Source organism: Schistosoma mansoni, chromosome 3 (assembly GCF_000237925.1).
Source record: "Schistosoma mansoni strain Puerto Rico chromosome 3, complete genome".
NCBI lineage: Eukaryota > Metazoa > Platyhelminthes > Trematoda > Strigeidida > Schistosomatidae > Schistosoma > Schistosoma mansoni.
This window is the reverse complement of record NC_031497.1, coordinates 19,750,582-19,770,659: the sequence shown is the minus strand read 5'-3', so window position 1 is coordinate 19,770,659 and position 20,078 is coordinate 19,750,582. Positions and strand designations below refer to the sequence as shown.

At 37.5% G+C, this 20,078-nt stretch overlaps 2 protein-coding genes across 4 annotated transcripts in view; both read left to right on the top strand.

Annotated features, from left to right (window-relative positions):
- Positions 1-17,373, top strand: part of Smp_120960.1 (ribonuclease pH related) — a gene marked incomplete at both ends in the record, with an annotated part of 19,678 nt that extends 2,305 nt beyond the window's left edge. For all 3 annotated transcript variants that reach the window (XM_018799558.1, XM_018799559.1, XM_018799560.1), the window contains 2 exon segments: positions 17,238-17,321; positions 17,326-17,373. In XM_018799558.1, coding sequence (XP_018651337.1) covers positions 17,238-17,321; positions 17,326-17,373 — 132 coding nt within the window.
- Smp_120980 (putative inhibitor of growth family, member 5) lies at positions 4,244-10,692 on the top strand (the record flags this gene model as incomplete). The annotated part of the gene is made up of 4 exons (XM_018799561.1): positions 4,244-4,271; positions 8,742-9,038; positions 9,074-9,143; positions 10,434-10,692. The coding sequence occupies 4 exons, from the start codon at positions 4,244-4,246 to the stop codon at positions 10,690-10,692; spliced, it is 654 nt and encodes a 217-aa protein (XP_018651338.1).
- Positions 17,374-20,078: the final 2,705 nt, after the last annotated feature.

The window sequence follows — 20,078 nt, the reverse complement described above, 5'->3', positions numbered from 1 at the left end:
AAGCAAATGAGAGTCAAACTATTCCTGAATCTTGTAATGGTATAATAAATCATTCCATGCGACGTTTCTAATGCGAGTTTGTTTTTCTATTGCAGGGCTACAAAGAGTAAACACACTGAAAAAGGATGAAGAAGCTCTACGCGATCTGAACGAGCAGAACAATGAATAAAACTATTTTGTAGTAAGTTTCCCCTTTTGTACTCTAACCGTGTCTTTCAGTTTCAAAATATATCTGTTGTGCTAGTACACTGTGTTCTAACTTCAACGGCACTTACCGGTTCTGACTGTAGTGTTGTTGTTTCAGATCGCTCGTGCTTCCAAGTAAACGTCAATATATAACGTGCTACATTACGATATGAACTATTAATATACAGTCGTAAACAGTTCTATCCATGATAAGTATCACCGCTGTCATCTGGACTGATATATTATTACGTAATGTGAGGAAGAAAAAGTCTTCAAAACAGGTACAAAACATAAGCCTGAGAATTACCGACCCATTAGTCTAACTAGTGTGGTTGTTAAAATCTTAGAAAAGATTATTCGGAAGGAGCTGTTTAAGTATCTCGATGAAAACCGGATCCTCTCGGAGAAGCAGCATGGTTTTAGAACAGGCTACTCTTGTCTCACTAATTTATTAGTCGCTCGTGAAAGTTGGTGCGCTCTTAAGGACCAAAAGTTACCTGTAGACGTAGCTTACACCGATGTCAGCAAAGCTTTCGACAAAGTTCCGCACAACCGGCTGTTATATAAGCTAAGGAATGTCGGGATTGGAGGCAATCTATTGATGTGAATAAAAGACTTCCTAGTTGGGTGTCAACAAAGAGTACGGGTGAACTCCAAGTTGTCTAGCTGGGAAACTGTGCTTCGTGGAGCCCCCCAGGGTACAGTTTTGAGGCCAGTGTTATTCCTCCTGTACGTAAATGACCTCAATCGTCTGCTATCGTCATCGGTCTTGCTCTATGCTGACGATGTCAAGATATGGAGAGCGATATAAAGTAACAATGATAGCTTAGAACTCTAAAACGACCTGGAGAAATTATCTGAATGGTCCCAAACCTGGCAATTGCCGATAAATACTTCCAAGTGTATTGCGATGCATATTGGCCACCAGGGTACAGATACATACACGATGAATAACACTGAGTTACCTATTGTCCAGGCACACAATGACTTAGAAGTCATCGTTAGTCAAGACCTAAAGACTACTGCACACTGTGGTGCAATAGCCGCCAAAGGTTTTAGAACTTTATGGTCCATACGCAGGGCTTTTAGTCGTCTCGACGCTAAAACGTTTCTGACTTTGTATATAGTGATCGTATGTCCTAAACTTGAGTACTGCATACAAACAGCTAGCCCCTGCCTAAAAAAGACAGTGAACTCTTGGAAAGGGTTCAGAGAACAGCAACTAGGCTGATTCCCGGAATAGCGAAGCTCCCGTATGGTACTAGACTGACCAAGCTAAACCTATTCTCGCTGTCATATCGAAGAATCAGAGACGACTTGATTGCAGTTTTCAAATTGCTTAATGAAAAGTTTGCACCTGATATGCCCTCATTTTTCTTGTCTTCCAAAATTGAAGATCTACGAGGACACCAAAAAAGTTCACAAGTCCAGAACGAATTACTTGTCAGCTGAATACCGACTTTCCCATCGAATCATCAACGAGTGGAATTCATTACCTCAGCACGTGGTTGAGGCTCCATCTATCGACTCCTTCAAAAGAAAGTTGGATCAGCTAAGAGACCATCATTGCCAGGACTAAATTAGGCCATCAAGCCTCCCGTCCTTTCCAAACTGAAACTGAAAAATTGGCGTTGATAGATTTTTCTGCCCGCTTTCTGGATTTATACAGGAATTGTGTAGAACATTACTGTAAGTGCCACTTAAGTTAGCCAAATACTCTTCTTAAGTAAAGCGATTCGCGTTTGTTATGAGCATGGTAACTAAAACATGTCGTAGATAATACTATTTTACGATGTCTCGTATAGGGTTAAAATATAAATTTCTGTTAACAGAATCCAAAATCACTGACTAAATCATAAACAGAGTGTTAATGCATGTTGACGAGTAATCGCTAAATAGTGGTTACCAGTTATTTCATTATTGTATGTAAACAGTGAACTGCTAACAATATTATGAACGTTGTAATTGGATTTTTCTCAAATTTCATATGACTAATTAAAGTTTGTGAGTCCCTTCGTTTGGTGCCTGAAGTTTGTTTGTTAATACCGAATAACTAGATGAAATTGTAGGAAGGTTAGAAAATGAAGAGCACTGTTTACAGCAAGTAAAACACTTACAGGTACATCCTATCAATTGCTATTTCATTTACTTATGGAATTTGATACTGATAACGAAGTTAAATCTTTTCTTTCACGATTGATTTGTTGTTTTTCAGAATTGCATTGAACAAGCTATCCATACATTTTGTTATACAACTTATGACTTCTGTCAACTAATTGAAAGGCTCAAATCTTCGTAATAATCAAGTCTATGCAGTTGAACAACTTGGTGAATCTCTTAATATGGAAGTTTATGCGGAGAAACAATTCACACATTGACGATAACTGTGTTTTGTATTGACTACTACCGCGTTTATTCATCTAATAAGTTATCTAAATATAAATATAACAACTGTAGTTTTTCGCACTTTAAATCTCTTTAGTATGTGTATAGTCTAGTTCGGTACTAATACTACTTTCATAACAGACATTGTCCGATAACGGTAAATTTATCGTTTGACTGCCTAGTCTGTAAGATCTTACGTGAAAATCGCATCACTATCTACACTGACCCATCGTATCGCGACAAATAACAATACTTAGTACTTCTGAAGAACACATTTATGCTTGGGATAGAATAATATATTTAATGTGAATATAAATAAGTTAAACATAATGAGCGCGTCTGCAACACTGAGCCATGCCATTCGATTGAATGAATATCTCCACGTTCACCACTTCCGACCTTCTCCAAGTGTTACATCTTTTTAGTTATTATATGCTTGACTCCGGAGACCATGCGATTAGGAAACAATGCCACTCCAATTATTCATCCGAATATACTGATCGTAAATAGGACTGCAGGAAGAGAAATGGCAGTCTTACCTAGTTATTGATTTTTAAGTGACAATTGTCTACTTTTTTCTCCACCACCATGGCGAAGTGTTCACCATATTTTTCAACTATCTGTTGTTTATGGATTTTCTGGCCTCTTTGAATTCGTATATACTCTTCACTCCGTCTGGGTAATGATGTTGTTGTATTATAATGGAAGTTATGTGTGTTATTTAACTTCCATCGGCTGCATGGTCTAAGTATGTGATGAGCTAATTAGTTTATTTATTTCGTAGTTGAATAAGCTTACCTGTAAGAGTTGGTCTTTTTACATATGTCAGTAGTATATGATGACAAGGATATCGACAAGTCATAAATGTTCGACAACTGCACTCGCAAATGCCTGCATCTAGTTCATAACACCAAAAAAACTATTTAAATCGCACGTCCTTCAGCAGTTTACTTTCGCCGTGAATGTTATGCATACGGGCGGTCTGAAAAGGGATGGAATTATGCATCCATACTTTTTGGAACTCCTTAAACACACCATCGAATTCAATCCAGTTTCCAAAACGCCTGCTAAGTATTATGCGTTGAAACGCCTCACTTAAGTCGACCGAAATGTCTCTGGAACATAAATCACTACAAACATTATTCGTTAATTACTAAAAAACAGCTATTTCATGCGATAATACTTCAGTAACTGAAGAAAGAACTACAAACATTTAGGAATTACGGGTTACTCGTCATGTCGCCTTGATTCTTGCAGAAAACAACGATTCACACAAATCCAGAGTATCTTTTACTGATAATTTATACTGAATACGCAGTTTCGTGAACCCCTAAAAATATTAAACAAGGAGAGTGAGATTCAGTAGGGTAGTTGGCATCTCAGGTCAAGTTACGAAGCAACAAAAGAGCCAAATTGTACACTACAAAACAGAGTAAGCTAAGTAAACGCTTTTGGCATTGATTTTGCGAATTTACTACAGCCAAAAACGACGCAAATACGAGAAAACCTGATATTCGTGGAACCCAGAGGACAACCAACCGACCCTCAACAAATCAAAAACGGAATGACCGCCTCGTGTCAGGCCGTTCAAGGTCGCAAAAAGGAAACGGCGGGCAGGTTTGAAAACGCACTGACTTATTTACCTTGCCGCTGTACATTTTTTCCCGTGTCGATGGAGTACCTACAGAAATATATGGAAGGTTTGTGTTCATTTTGGACAACTACTTCACGCGTAATAGATTCGTTAATTATGTGGCTTTTTGTCTCTGTATCAACCAAAACTAATCGTTTATTACTTGATCATTCAAAACTTTATGATGAATATCTTAAGTCACTGGCTCTTTATCCATCAAAGTTTAGTCTTCTAAGAAGTGGTTTTCTAGTGACTTACAGCATGTTAAACACTCCGGGACACCCTATGAAATACTTACTTCAGTCCAGTCTTTACGAATAATCAAGTCCTGGGATTCGTGACTAGATATGGTGGCCTCAGCGTCTCCTCAGGTGTCCTTCAAGAAGGAGCTGGCAAATTTTTAAGGACTTAGGACAGTATTTCACCATAATTTCCTTGTATTTCTCTTTTGCTTGTCAGATATACTTAGGTTCCTACATAGAGGCACCGGCGACCCACTACTTTTAGGTGTGAAAACACGTCAGTCAAAAGCTTTTATTCTACCCACAACCATTTGAACGGCGTAATAGTTGTGTCATGTCGTTTCTGGGGTCTGAGCTAAATTTTACTGCCGAATGGATTAGAAACGGGGAAAATCATAGTGCAAACATCGAAATACATTTGCTGTTTGGTTTTATTAATTAGGGTTAGGTGTTATATTTAGTTTTTTATCTCAAATTGAAACCAGCTATAGTGTAGCAATCCTCAAAACAATTGTAATCGTAATTCCTCGCCTAACAAATTATTCATACTTTGGTGTTTCCTGATTAGTTGAAACGACTAAACCTCCAGGGCGTTCGATAGTGCAGTTTGGGTTTAGCGTTCTCCATCATAACTACAAGACAGAATATCTCGGGTCAATACTTCGTGTTACTAGTATTTCATGCTTCATGGCAAAGCCACCTCCTAACCCTCAGGAGATAGTTAGGGTTCAATCGTTTTAGTCACTTTTATGTATCGTTGACCGAAATTTCTGTATATCATGGCCAGGCTTACAAGGAAGAAGGCAGATGTACACTCGTAGGTCTTCTGAACTATAATAAAGTCAATTATTTTCCAGTCAAATGATTTCAGTGTCCACATAGTATTGTAGTTTCGTTGATATTGATGTGTTGAAAATCGTAAAAGTAGGATTTATCTTGATCCAAGACCTTTATATAGCACATAGTATCATAAATTCTATTTGTAAGGCAGCCATAAAAGAACTGCAATGAACTAAGTCATTATAAGTAAGAACTTAGTGTAGGTGGTTCGTATGTATTATAACCATTGTGTTAACGTGCATCGAGACCCACTTAACTTTCGTCTCTGTACAGCAGGCTTATAGAAGATTTTGGAACCAGTTCTCACTTAAGATCAATTTCTAGCAAATAAAGATCCTAGTCCAACAAATTGTTAAGGATTCATAAGCATCTAAGCTCCAGTCACTATCTAGTGTGTTGAACGTTTTGGAAGGTCTGTACTTGTGACATATACAAGTTTTCCGTTGTCTGTAGACTCATCATAGCTTTATCTCACAAATAATCTAGTTGTGCACAACCACTTTTAAAACCCTAAAATACTCCGTTTCATATGAGATGTTTTGAAGTGGGCTATAACGACTGTAATAACTTCTGAAACATCTTAATGATAGTGTTTGTAAAGATAATCGATCTGTGAATCGGCGTGTACCATGTTATTCCGTCTCCTTTATACGAGTAACTGTAATTCCCGACGTGCGATGTTTTATGGTGTAAGAGTAGGCTGGAAGAAAGCTAGGGGCGGCCAGACCAAAACCTGGCACAAATCCATGAAGTCACTGACAAGTGGACTGAGCCATGTTGGTAGGTGTAGACTACCTGGCTGGGATCCGCAAGATTATAGCAACCGATAGTTAGAGACCTTGAATGACGTGGCTCAAGATCGTTTGCAATGGCGAAGATGCATCCACTCTTTGTGTTCTCCCAAATTCTAATCTTCTGAATTCTTCACGTCCCTATCTTTTTTCTCTTTCCAAATTTATTTCACTGGATTATACTCCCTGAATAACATCCTCAAACCCTAATCGACCAGACTGTCCTGCCCTCCAAAGATCGTAACTCTGACTCTTGGAGCGCTACAAACCACCAGGCCCAGGTGACTTACCTCCGGTCCTTCTTAAAGATGATGGTAACTTTCTGATTATGGAACTTTCTGAGTTGTTTTCAAAGGTTTGCCAGTTAGAGTGCTCCAACGCCATGAGATAAGTCAATAGTTGTCCCTATCTTTAAAAAGGGTTCATGTCATCTATGCAACAACTATCGCGGATAAGTCTACTTCTGATTGCGTCCAAACTATTGGCTTCTGTCATACTTCGTAAATTGTTCCGGACCCAAGAAAGATTGACTCACGAGAAGTAGGCTGGTTTTCGTTCTGGTTGAGGATGTATTAATCATATCTTCACCCTCCGCCAAATGTTAGAACACTGTCATACTAATTACAGGTCAGCAATCGTCAGTCAGTCACAACGTAGAACTTCGTACGTACGTACATCAGTTCGAGTTGCCATACCACATTAGCACAGCAATTAGTCAGCAATATTAGTGTTTCTTGATATCAAGGCCGCCTTCTATTCGTTGGACAGAACTGTTCTCTGGGATTGTCTGTTGAAGAAGGGTGTGTCTGAGAAGTTTATTAACATCTTAAAGGCCCTTTTTTCTTCTCTCTTATACGCACGTTACATCCTTTTCCCATTTTCATTGTTATTGTGTGGCGCATATATATATATATATATATATATATATATATATATATATATATATATATATATATATCTGGTGCCCCCTTGTACCAATGTTTGTGTTAAAATAAATAAATAATCTAGTTTACCTGCTCTTGTCTGAAGTTTTAACTTTCACTGGTATGTCATCCTGGTTGATATGCTAATAAAGTAGTTTTTCGTCTTTGTTCATTTTCTTGGACTGGTTATGTATCCGAAGGTTAGTTGTTTATGACAACCTCCGGTTTGGGCACCCGAGCAGTATCCCAGCCCTCACACAGATGGAATGATTTATGTGGAGCATGTCTATATGGTACCTCCTTGTACCAATGTTCATGTGTTAAATAAATAAAATCCGAGCAACTGGCCTTTGCTTTGTCGTGGTCATCTTTTAAATGAGGTATGACTACCTCTATAGTCGGATGACATTCTTCTATGTTGTTTGACAGCAGCTCGTGCAAGATGGGTTTTGAATTGTATTCAGTACCTAAGTATTATACACTTAGTCCCAACCGGTCTGTAGTATGACTTTAATCTTACACTTCGAAGGATAATATAGAAACTCCATTATTCCCTTTTTGTTGTATTGAACGGAAATGCATTTAAAGTTCATAAAATAACGTAACGAAAATTTGTTGAAAGTTAAACTTGCATTCACGTTAAATCGATATCGGTTTCCTTCATAAGTTGTATTCCCGAGAAGAACATAAAGTCTTGTATAGTTGTTTGTCGGTCTAAGCTGATACACTTTGTACAGTATTTTATTAACTGAGTACACATTGATGTATTGAGCCTTATTACATATTTTTAGAATAGTTATTTGTGTTACCTAGCTTTCCAAAGTGAAGTAGTTGGTGCAGGGTTCAAATCTTCCACTCTGGTGGTCGAAAGTCCGGTCCACTAGCGTATTACGGTTACTGCTAACCAAACTATTGCAACTGATTTTTTCCAATGTGTTACACAAACATTCAGTGGCTTCTTGTTCAGAACTACGATAAATTAGGAATATTTCTATTTCAGCTGAGATCGTAGTAGTCCATACGATTCATTTACATATATCGCCGGCCTAACAGCTCATGTAGCCAGGCATTTTCACATTATTAATTGCAATCCATTAGTTGTTCAAAGCGTTAAATTCATTCTCTGTGCGTAACTGTCGCTAATCTCCCGCCTCTGTCGTTGCGATGACCTCAATTTTTTTCTAAGCCGACTCTTCCACCTAGGTTAATTCACTTTTCTATAGATTACTGGCGTCATTGTAGCAGATTTTCAGTTCTGTTTAACATCTTTGGTACGTTTACAGTGACCTGAAAATGATACGATTTTGAATAGTGTTTACATGAAGACCCTTGGGAGTAAGATTTTCCCATTGCACCATCGCATTTTGCTTTAAATTTCAGTCGCTTCTTCATATGCAACGTAAAAGCTGACATTTACATCGGTTCAAGTTGCTAGCTGTTCAACTTGTTTTTATTCTCGTCCAGCTAATAACTGTAAATCAATGTAATAAGTCATTAGGTTCAGTTTCGTTAGCTGTCGCTCGATCACATCATATTCTACATTACTAATAAATCAGGGTTCTTTCATTTTATCATCTAAGTTATGCTCTTGGTCATCAATAATTTAATGATTTTTAGATTATTCAATCTCTTATTGATTTTCTGATTAGATCCAACGTTAAACAATACTGTTGAGATATGTATTTGAACTTAATGTGTTTCTGTCTCTGAATAGTTTTTCCCTTTACAAATGTTTATTTAGATTTAGAACACTTACCACCTCATTTGCGACAAGAATTTGAAATTATGCGTGATCTTGATCAGAAAGTCCAGGATATCATTCGTCAAACACAACAACGCACAACCTATCTTTATGAACATGCATATGAAATGTCTAAAGAAGAGCGCAAGGCACAAATTGAACAAATACAAAGTTTATTTAAAAAAGGCAAAGAAATTAGTAACGATAAGGTATCCAGAGCTGAAAGTGCTTATGAACTAGTTGACAAACAAATACGTCGACTAGATGCAGATATGTTTGAATTCAAAAAAGCATTAGGTACGTGTAAAGTTTTGACCATATTACGATGTTAGCTGAAAAGGAGTCTAAGAAAGTGAAAAAGTCTCGAACAAAACAAGAACAAGAGCCGGTTGTTTCTCCTAAGTGAGTTTTTACGCAGTACCTGATCGTGTTTGTTGTGAATTTATGTTTATTTAAAGCCAAGATTTTAATGTTTGTATATTGAGATCTATGGAATCCACTCAGTCATATATACTTAACGATATAAGATGTTACAATATTATGTTACATCTTAAACTGGAATAAACCATTAAAACCTCTGAAGATTGTAAATGAATGCAGACTGATATGCTAAGCTGTCACCTGGATTTATTTTGGAGTTGATGATGCTAATATAGTAGTTAAATAAAGCAAGTGGAGTGAAACTGTCTACTCATTTGTGAATCAACGTTCTGGGTTACTTACTACCAAACGGGCATTCCTAGATTCATATCAAGTGATTATTTTGTAAATTTTTACTAAGATTTTATTTTGGACTTGACGAAAAGTTCTTTGAAGATATTTCAAAACGTCCTAGAAAATATCCCTTTAGAAAGATAAATCTGTTCAAACGACTGTATTTTTAATTCATAACATATCGTAGATCTCATGTTAAAGCTCATACTTTCCATTCACGTTTAGATAATTGAGTAACACTGTGTTTTCACACCCTACTGATTGGAACTAAAATGGGTGCTATATGAACTATATTTATTTTCATCATTAATATTCTTTGTGTACGCGAGTGTTGAATCGAACACTGCTTGGATCCTTGGACCCTCAAATGAAAGACGATTTTGTTAAGGGACCACTCCCTGAGTCTTTGACCTAAGGGTTCGATCCACAAAGTAGTGGGGTAACGTTAGATACAGTGCCATGGTAGCCAGTGACTAAAATGACTTCGTAGTTTATTTCGAAATCCCGGAGCCTGTGTTCACCATTGGCTTATAATCAGGATTTCCTACTCCCTTAAGTGGACCCTGAATACCCACTAGCCCATTTTACGATCGGGACATCCACTTTTGATCCTCTTACATTCGATAAAACCGCTACGCTCAGGCGATAAGCAGAACTTCCATAAGTGAGTTTTAAGAATTCATACAGACATTTCAAGAATGAGAGCATTCTCTATACCCTTATCGTCTCAAGACATTCAGAGGAATTATCACTATTATAATAATAGTCTTTGCGTTATCTAATTTTCGCCAAATTATATGTGAGTTCCGTAGCCTGGCAGTGGCTGTATACGTTTGGCCATGTGAGAGTATTTAGGGAGGGAGGCAGGTCTGACCTTACCAGGGCATCTGGGGGCACCAATGAAAATGCATTCTACTTTTTGTAACTTTCTCTGAGTTATCCTGTTGTTTCGTTTCTTCCTATTTGTCTTTAATCTAGAATCCCAGCTACTGCTGCATTGGCATTGGCATTGACGAATAATCCTAGAGAAGTATTAGACATGCCAGTTGATCCAAATGAACCTACCTACTGTATATGTCAACAAGTATCGTATGGCGAAATGGTTGCGTGCGATAATCGTGATTGTGCAATTGAATGGTTCCATTTTGAGTGTGTTGGTTTGGTGAGCAAACCACGTGGACAATGGTATTGTCCACAGTGTATAGCTCAAGGATTTCCTTTGAAAAAAGATGACTAGTAAAGTCATTGTAGACCACTTTAATTGTTTGACTCTTTTGTTCTTGCACTTTACTATGCTTGTTGTATCTCATCAACAAAATCTACCTCTTTTGTTTCTTTTCACACTATGTAATCTGCACGCTGTAAATAGATGAATATTCTAGTTTTCCATTTTTTCTCCTGTATATAGATATACTTGTTAATACCTCCTCATTTACATACTTCCATGTGAATGTTTAGTTGTTCAGCATGTCAACACCCACCAGAAAGACTAAAAAGCGACATTCCAGCGTACATGCCCCTTTCAAATCTCCATTAAAAAGGATCAATGAAAGTAACAGTTTCACCAATCCTACTATTAACAATCAAACCAATGAAATTAATGAACAACTAGATGTTATTGTAAGTTATTTTCTGTTGTAGTCCTTTGTTTTGTGCAATCTAATCTTTCTACTACTTATTAGTAGTAAACTATTTGGATGTGTAATGAATATATTTTTGTTATATCCCAATGAGTAGAAAAGTTGTATTTCCGACGTTCCGTGACTTCATGTAAGCCACTTCTTCAGAGTAAGTGGCTTTCATGAAACGTCAGAAATACAATTTTTCTACCCATTGAGGTATAACAAAAATATATTTATTATTGAATCTCTAGCTAATGCTCAATTTATTTGAAACTATCAAGTCCAACCTTGGCATTAATACCTATATTTGAATTTGTGCTTTTAAAAGAAAAAAGTTTATGATCCAAATAAATTATTTGTTCCATCGGATTAGCATCTTCTATCTCTTTCTTAAATAGTTCTCTAATTTAAAGAATTTTTCATCACCATTTGGTGGACAAAATCCTCAAAGCTGTAGATTGAAACGAGGTTATGAAATAATGTTTAAATTAACACCTGACATTATATATTTGAATCAACGGTTTCCGAGCTATCAGTTTATCAGTTCGATTTTTATTTTACCCTTGATATATTCACTGTCTTATTCGACCGTTCACTTCACTCGGAATGCAGTCAGTGGGAGCGTAGGCAGAAATGACGAAAAGGCAACGACGTGTGTCGCTACCCTCCCGAGTTCTTACGGAGCCGTTTAGCCGAACAGCATATAGGCGACTGTTAACAGGAATCTATCCTAAGAGTACTTTCTCTGTCCTCTTAGTGCTATACCTACACCCGCCAGTCCGCGAGACAAACGGAGGGTGTATCTCGTCGTCTTCCCATTTTGGCTGGGTGAGGTCAAGCGAATGACCACACTAGGATCCTGTATGCGTGTTTCGGAGACAAAATACATCAGTCGTACGGGACTCTAGGGTCTTAGCCAGGGAGGCCTGCTGGACATAGGGTACGTATATTGAAGGCTCCAATGTTTTGTTTGTAGCGACGCTTCAGTAGACTTAGGATAGCATTTCGCACACTAGAGTCGTTAGCCATGATGGCACTTAAGGAGGAAGTTTAAATTCGATAGTCGAGGTAGGAGGATTGATAGAAATTGATTATGAATACAGTGGTCTTGAGTGCGGTTATCACTTCTAGGTTGCTTGAGGTCGGTCACACACGACCGTTTTGTGGGTAGCTTTTGTGTTAGCTCCGTACCTTTTGGGATTTTACCGCCGGAGACGGATATCCGTGGGATAAGGCGAGGTGTGCATTTTCAGGGTCGACTTTTTCTAACCCCACCCTTGCTTGTGGGAAAGCAGCATCGCTGTTATGTTGGTTTTCTGAAGGGAACACCTTACTGCCGTCACACCTCTGTATAGTCAGCGGTACGACTTCGCCCTCGAACCTTGAGTTTGCTACTTTCATTCATACCCCTCTTCAACCGACCTGTCTGGCATGGTAGGACGTTTAGGAACGATTGTTCTGACCAGTATAGCCCGGTTGGTTTATCATGATGGGCAAGCCCGTCAAGGTAGCAGCAACAGTCGTGTTTTCCTATGATACTTAACATTGATAATTGTTACTCTGTCTTTCACAACCAACACTTATCCAACGAGCCAAACCGGTAGATATTTTAGTTTCCTATTTGCTCACTTGTATCGCTGTGATTGTACAGACGTCTACCTATAAGTTTCTATTTCTCAAACTCCTGCACTTTATGTGCCGAAATAATCAACCGAATTCCTGTATTTTATTGTGTACCCATTTCAATAGGACTGTATATTTTCAATGTGCTATCTTGGATTTATAGTCTAAATGTGATAGTACTTATAATATTCTGTGCAAGTATTATGCACGACATATGTGGTTCGATTTAATTTCTAGTGTTTGATTGAACCTGAAGTGCAGTGAAATAAGTGTTGCTCAGTATATATTCCATATACTATGTTTATTTTTTCCAGAAAAGTCAATTAAACCTAAATGATATTGATCAACAAACCAATTTATTCCACACTGAGCTACGACACCTCGGGAATGAAAATATTCACCCTGCTAAAGTTAGTATTGATAATGTCAACGACAACGAGGACAAAGACGAATTGGATGACGACAGTGAAATAGAAAATTGTATTAACAAACTGTTATCAAAGCGACCAAATCAAAGTTGTATTGATTTCGAGGTGGAATTAGCTAAGTGTCGTAATCGTTTACACGCTTACAATGAAGCCAAAGATTCATGTATAATACTATTTGGTCTGTTAGCGAACAATCGAGGTTGTTTAGTCCGAGAATTGTATTCTGAATTCGATTTGAACCTGGACGACTAGAGACTATTAGTTTTTTTGTTAAGATGAAGCGTCTACCAAATCAGAAAGCCAATTTGCGCTGTTTTGCCTTACCTTGCTTGTTCAGAGATCAAGTTTAAAATTTACGACAGCTTTATTGTCCCTCTATTAATATGACTATTGTTATTATTAATTCTAACGTTGTACACACGGCCATGACTTTTTGTCTTGTTTTAAAAATAAAAACTTTTGAGATTTGGACGTATTAGTTTTGCTAAACCATGCTAATATATTTTTTTAAAAACTCATTTTCAGTGTTTACAGTTGAAATTTACAGATAAAATGAGTGTTCCTAAAGTGATTGACACTAGATCACTGTTGAGTAGTGATACTGATCAACATTCCCGAGTTATATTGTGGTAATTGATAAACCATTTATTTCTGTCCAGTTATTCTGATGAACTTAGGATCATAGTGAATATTCAGAAGATGAATCTATTCTTGTGACTTTTTTATTTCTGTTTATAAAGTACTCAAATTTTCAGTTTAATTGTAGAACGCAACAAATATTCATCACTAGTTAGCTTTTAATATTCATTTACGACTTCACTCGGGAAACTGGATCGATTCATCGTTGTACCAATTCAGATAGCACATTAATAATATCCGTAACTACATACAATCCCCGTCGTCCATATGTCAGTCATACAATCCTGATTCGTTAAGTATTAAAATAAAGACACCTGGAAATGTCAGTACACTTCGTAGATTGAAAAGCAGCATCGTAAGTTTCATTAGATTAATTTTATCAAAAATTCTCTGAGTAGCTCACTGCAAATTGTCATCTTAATTTTTACCATCAGTGTTCATTATGACTTTTCATTTTGATCTGATTCCTCATATCCGGGTATTCTGTCATCGATTTTTATTACATTAACTACAGAGTCCAGTTAGGTAATGATACTGATAAAATCTTATTTTTTGGTATTAGTCACTTGGTCATTCAAACGCAACGGAGAACTTAGCACATGCATATACCGGTCCAAGTTGTCGTACCTCTTCGCACAGCAGAATTAAGTTGTCAGAGCGAATTCCAGATTAATAAAGGTATTGACAATATTAGTCATAATAGAAAACACTAGGTATAGAAAATATGGTTTTAGAAGAAAATATGGATTTCATTCATTACTCAGTGCCTGTTACTCCTCGTGGAGGAGCATAGGCCGCCCACCAGTATTCTCTATCCAACTCTGTCCCCGGCAACCCTTTTCAGCTGCTACTACTTTAATGTCTGCTTCCGATCCCCGGCGCGATCTATTCTTTCTCTTTTTCGCTTCCGTTCAGGATTCCAGGTTAGCGCTTGCCTCGTTTTGCAGTTTGATGATTTCCTCAATGTACGTCCTATCCACTTCCAACGTCTTTTCCTAATTTCCTCTTCAGTTGGAATTTGATTTGTTCTCTCCCACAGTACACTGTTGCTGATGATATCTGGCCAACGGACATTGAGTATATTATGTAGACAATTGTTTATAAAAACTTGTACTTCTCTGATTATGGCTGTGGTAGTTCTCCAAGTCTCAGCTCTTTACAATAGGACTGTCTCGACGTTCGTATTGAAGATTCTGACTTTGATATTGGTTGATAGCTGTTTTGAGTTGCATATGATCTTCAACTCTAGGAGTGTTGCTCTTGCTTTGCCAATCCTTGCTTCTACGTCTGCATCGGATCCTTGTTATCGATGGTGTTGACTAGGTGCGTGAAAAATCCCACCTCTTTCAGAGTGTCTCCATCAAGTGTGATTGGTTTGTTGTTCTTCGTGTTGCATTTTCCATTGTGTATGTTGAGGCCTACTGATATAGAGGCTGCTGCTACACTATTTGTCGTCATCTGCATTTGTTGGTGTGTATGGGATGGAACGGCTAGGTTATCTGCGAAGTCCAAATCGTCTAGTTAAATCCAACCTATCCATTTTATTCCGTGCTTCCCGTCAGATGTAGAAGTCTTCAAAATCCACTTAGAATGCGTCTGTCAGGTGTCCTCTATGCACCACTTTGCAACGTAGTCCGTCGTGTGGATTCCGTAAGGTTCTATCTACGCTGTTAAGTGGTTTCTCATAATCAAGGAAGTTGTTATATAGTGACGAGTTCCATTCAATTGATTGCTCAACGATGATCCGTAGTTTCGCGATTAAAATATGGATTGGTAGCATAAAGTTTTCAAGTGTCTGCGCCTTTGTGGACGACTTTGAGATGTCACCAAAAGTCTATTGGTGGAAGGTCGATGCCAGACAGTAAATGTTATCTCTAGAAGAATGCCCAGTAGTTTTCGAGTAGAGAGCTTGTACAAGGTCGATATACTTTAATGGTACGCTTGCAATAAAACCTGTCGATCCCCAAAGTTAAGCGCTGCCTTAAGTCCAAGAAATACAACAATGGTTTTAAGTCAGTAGGTATGTCTGTTTTCCAGAACTTGGTGAAGGGAGAATATTTAGTCTACACATTCATGTGTGGGTCTAAAACCAGCTTGGTTTTCTCTTGTTTGCTCTTCACTAGCTAGGCGTTGGATGATTATTGAGATTAGCATTTTGGACAGTTACCTGAACTGATTCATCTGAAGTTATCACAAGAGGATTTCTATCTTTTCATATGGGCTAGAATGATCAGCAATTGGCACCAGTCAGATTGAACTGTGCCAAGTTCACAGACTCTAGCTACTATCTCAGGCAATGTAGCGACTGGATCACTGCCCTTAAAAACCTCAGTTGTCACTTTCCTTTGTTTTAAATTAGCTATGGCAGGTTCTACTTTAAGAGTTGGGGGCTTACGTTGATATCTGATTTTGGCTGTTTGGTAAAAGTAGGCAACTTATGGGTGGCGGTTAGTTTGTTATGTCCATCGTTCCAGTCTCTTGGGTTGAAAGTGAATCATTATACTATCTTTTTCAGAAATCGTTTCACCAACTACCAGATTCCAAAATACCAGCTAAGGCAAAAAGAATGGCAGAACCGGCGGCGATAAGCAACAGTAAACAAATTTACTACTATAGTGCAACTCTGGAAATTTCTTGTAAGTGTGCTGTGTTCAGTGAAACCAAAAACACGCAAATCGGCTATACGTCTTGTTTTATTCTTGTATGAGGAATATATGACCGGGATCTTATTCATCTAAGAACTGAGAGTTCTGAAGTAATAATCATATTTATTAACATTAAATTCAACTTCGCCAACTTATATCCCATAGTAGGCCATAAGAATCTACACTTACACAACTATAGTATCAAACACAAGACCCATCCAGTGTTTGGTAGGTTACCTCAGTATTGTCTATCAGTCAATGAAAATATTATCGCCAGATTGCTTAATATGAAAAATTCACCAACACAGCCCCCTGAGTGCAGTTCTTAAGACAAACCTAATTGCATTAGGCCAATCGCAGTTACGCTGTGGCCCGGATTGTTGTAAACATGTGTACTCCACTGAATAAGGTATTTGACTTTCAACCGCTAAGTTGTATTTTCGAACCACGCCCCACCTACTTCGGTTTAGGCGACCGGGTCGTATCACTAGTTCCCACACACAAAGTAGCTTTAGATAGATGAGTCTGTACTAAGTCAATTACATTTTTTGTGCATGTGAATGTCAAAACTTACACTTCGGCTGATTTTCGATCCCTTGATAGCTATTTAGAGGATTGGGATATATTTGTGAATATAAGTGAGGAAATGTTTGGAACTACAAAAACCGTAAACTTTTTTAATACTTACAAGTTACTCAGAAGAAACATTATTCTAAAGAAAACCTTGACTATTGTCATCCAACCTACAGGTGATAATGGAAGCTTTACTTTCTAAGGTTCAGCATTTGACATCAGATACTAGTAAAACAAAGAGACCGTAAATATTTACTTTATTTTAGTTTTAAGCTGTCCACAGAGATGGCTTCGAATTACATCTGCAAGTTTAATACAATTGTCCATAGCGTGAGTTAAAGAATCTTTGAGAAACTCAGTGTTAGGCATGCATGAATCCACTGCATAAAGCATAGAGAACTGACGAAGACGAGGTAAAACAGCAACACAAAGGTGTCCATTTTCATTACCAAGAGCAGAGAGATCCAAATTTAATCCTACTAGAAGATCGTACATCTGAACACCTGAGTTTAGCAGAGCTAAACCTGCACATGTAATGGCAGCAGCTAGACAGTTTCCTATTAATCCACTGGAATTATATGAAGGTATATCCAGGATGTTCGTCACTATTTCATATTTACCTCTTGGGAATTGGTGCTTTCATATTGAAAAAGAAATAAATAGAAAGTAAAATGGGAAGTGGCAAAAAACACCAGGGGAAATGTAAATGAAGCAATTAAAATCACAAAATATTAAGAGAAAGATCCAAATTTGGTGGGTCCAACTGAACTGTAGTAATTAATTTCAAACCATAATACCGGAAATCTCAAGAAGTTGGTTTTTTTATCATTCAATATTTAAACACATAAACACTGATACAAGGAGGCACCAAATAGATATACGCCACATAAATCATTCGACTTGTGTAAGTCTAATCCACAAAACAGTGGAGCATCGTAAGGAGATGCAGTTCCATGGTAGCTGGTGACCGGAAATTGGTTCATACGCCGTTTGTTTCCTTACGATCTTGTAGCGCATGTGCACCACTGGTATGCAGTCAGGGTTTTCTAACTTCCCTAGATGGACTCTCCGTGTCCACCAACTCGGCTAAAGCGATGGACATTCACTTTTCGTCCTCCAAATTTTGTAAACAACAGTAATTCAGCGAGAAGGCAGTGAGTAGGGCTTCCCTGACAGCGGTTGTATGCACTTGGCCATTTGAGAGCATTTCAAGAGAGCCGGCTCTCCCCACTCTCAGTCGTACCTGGGCAATCGGAGGCAACAAAGAAAGCTTTTTTATGACTCAACTGGAATTACTTAATCATTTGTAACTATGTCGACTGATGACCACATCAGCAAGTAGAAACTAATTAGACCTCAAAAATGATACCCTTACGTATGTGGCAGATTTATTTTTAACATCCCCTAGATATTGGGTTTTAGTCATCTTTATTTTATCGAGTCAAATGGTTCAATGTTTACTCTTTTTTAATATCAATGAAGCCATTAATATTTCCATTTCTTCGTGAAAGATATTTTTAATTTCATTCTGCTGTGCTAATGGGGTGTGGTAAGCCGGGCTAATGCACATTTATATAATGCTGCATATTGAAAATGTCTGACTGATACTTTCAGTGTTGTACTGACCATATCTTGTACGGCTCGCTGTCATGTCACATACATATTACTACTCAGAATTGACTTTCATACAAAACAAACCATTTGCATTTACATGTAAGTATGCAAAGAAATAGCGAGAATTTAAAATATGGCTAAATTGACTTTTGAAGTTACGTGTTTGATAACCGCAGTTAACCGCTTCCAAAAAACACATTCAATGCGTGCTTAGAAAAAAGACAGTAAAAAGAATGGATAAAAGACTATACTGATTTGTTAGGTGATAAGGAAGGATAATCCGAAACAATGTTAAACTAGTCCAAGAGTGAACCTTGGATTTGTGGTTTATAAAGTTGATTCCCAGACATCTGATCACAGCGTCAAAGTACACGGAGATTGTTTAGACTTCTTTTCAGTTTATAATGCGATTTGTATACATGATGCAACTTCATTTTTACTATTTGAAGTAACAAATTTGGCGATCATGGTGATTTATTGCTAAACACTACTTTGCAGACGCGAGAATTTCAGATAAGGTGGAATGCATAAACGCGAGAATTTTATAAATTCAATTAATAAATGCAGACGACATAAACAAAGCTTATTTGTGTACTTTAAATCGACCGGACACTCATTAGATTATTAATCAGGCTTTGAGAAATAGTAGGTAATAAGTAACTTTCGGATAAGTAAATAAGTAACACATTCTTCAAGTGGATGAATGGATAACACGTTGTAACACATTAGTTCCATCTTTAATGTGGGTTTTTAAAATATAATAACCAGTAGTGAGTTGTTATTCTCTATTCGCCTATTTACCGATTACACATTAATGTTTTTGGCCTTGAGTTTGAGTGTAGGTTGGCGATACTAATTAGTTTTCAAAGCCAATGTAGGTAGAGAGGGATTTGAACCTGCTACCTACTGGTTGAAAGACAGATTTTTCAACCACTGGGTCTAAGACAGACCAGTTTGATCTTCATCACATTGTGAATATAAGCGGGATATAGTTCAAACCACATAAGTTACATTAAAAAGATGGTTGCATTGTAATTAAATGGTTGGCAACCTTTAGAAGATATAATTTAATAATTAAAAACTGTTACGTGAAAACAGGAGTCTTGTCAGTGTTGAGCTAAGAAGTTTCACATTAAACCACATGAAAATGAAACGGTCCAAAGGTGTAGTAAGGCATAAAATGAAGTTATTTATAATGAAACTGTTGCTATTTGAGAAAACCAGTAAAAAAGGCGATTAATTATACACTTTTCCAGTCATAACGGTGAATGCAATAATACTCGGGCCACTGAGCAATCCATGTAGCTGTTGACTAAAATGTTTGACACAGGGCAATAGATTAACATCGAGAAATGTATTCAGATGGTAGCCGGTTGCCAGAACAGATTAATTTGTTATGCATTACTTTAGGATCCTGAGACTTATATGAGATCGAGGGTGATAATTCGAATGATAGAACTGTTTCTTTTTGTATTAGTC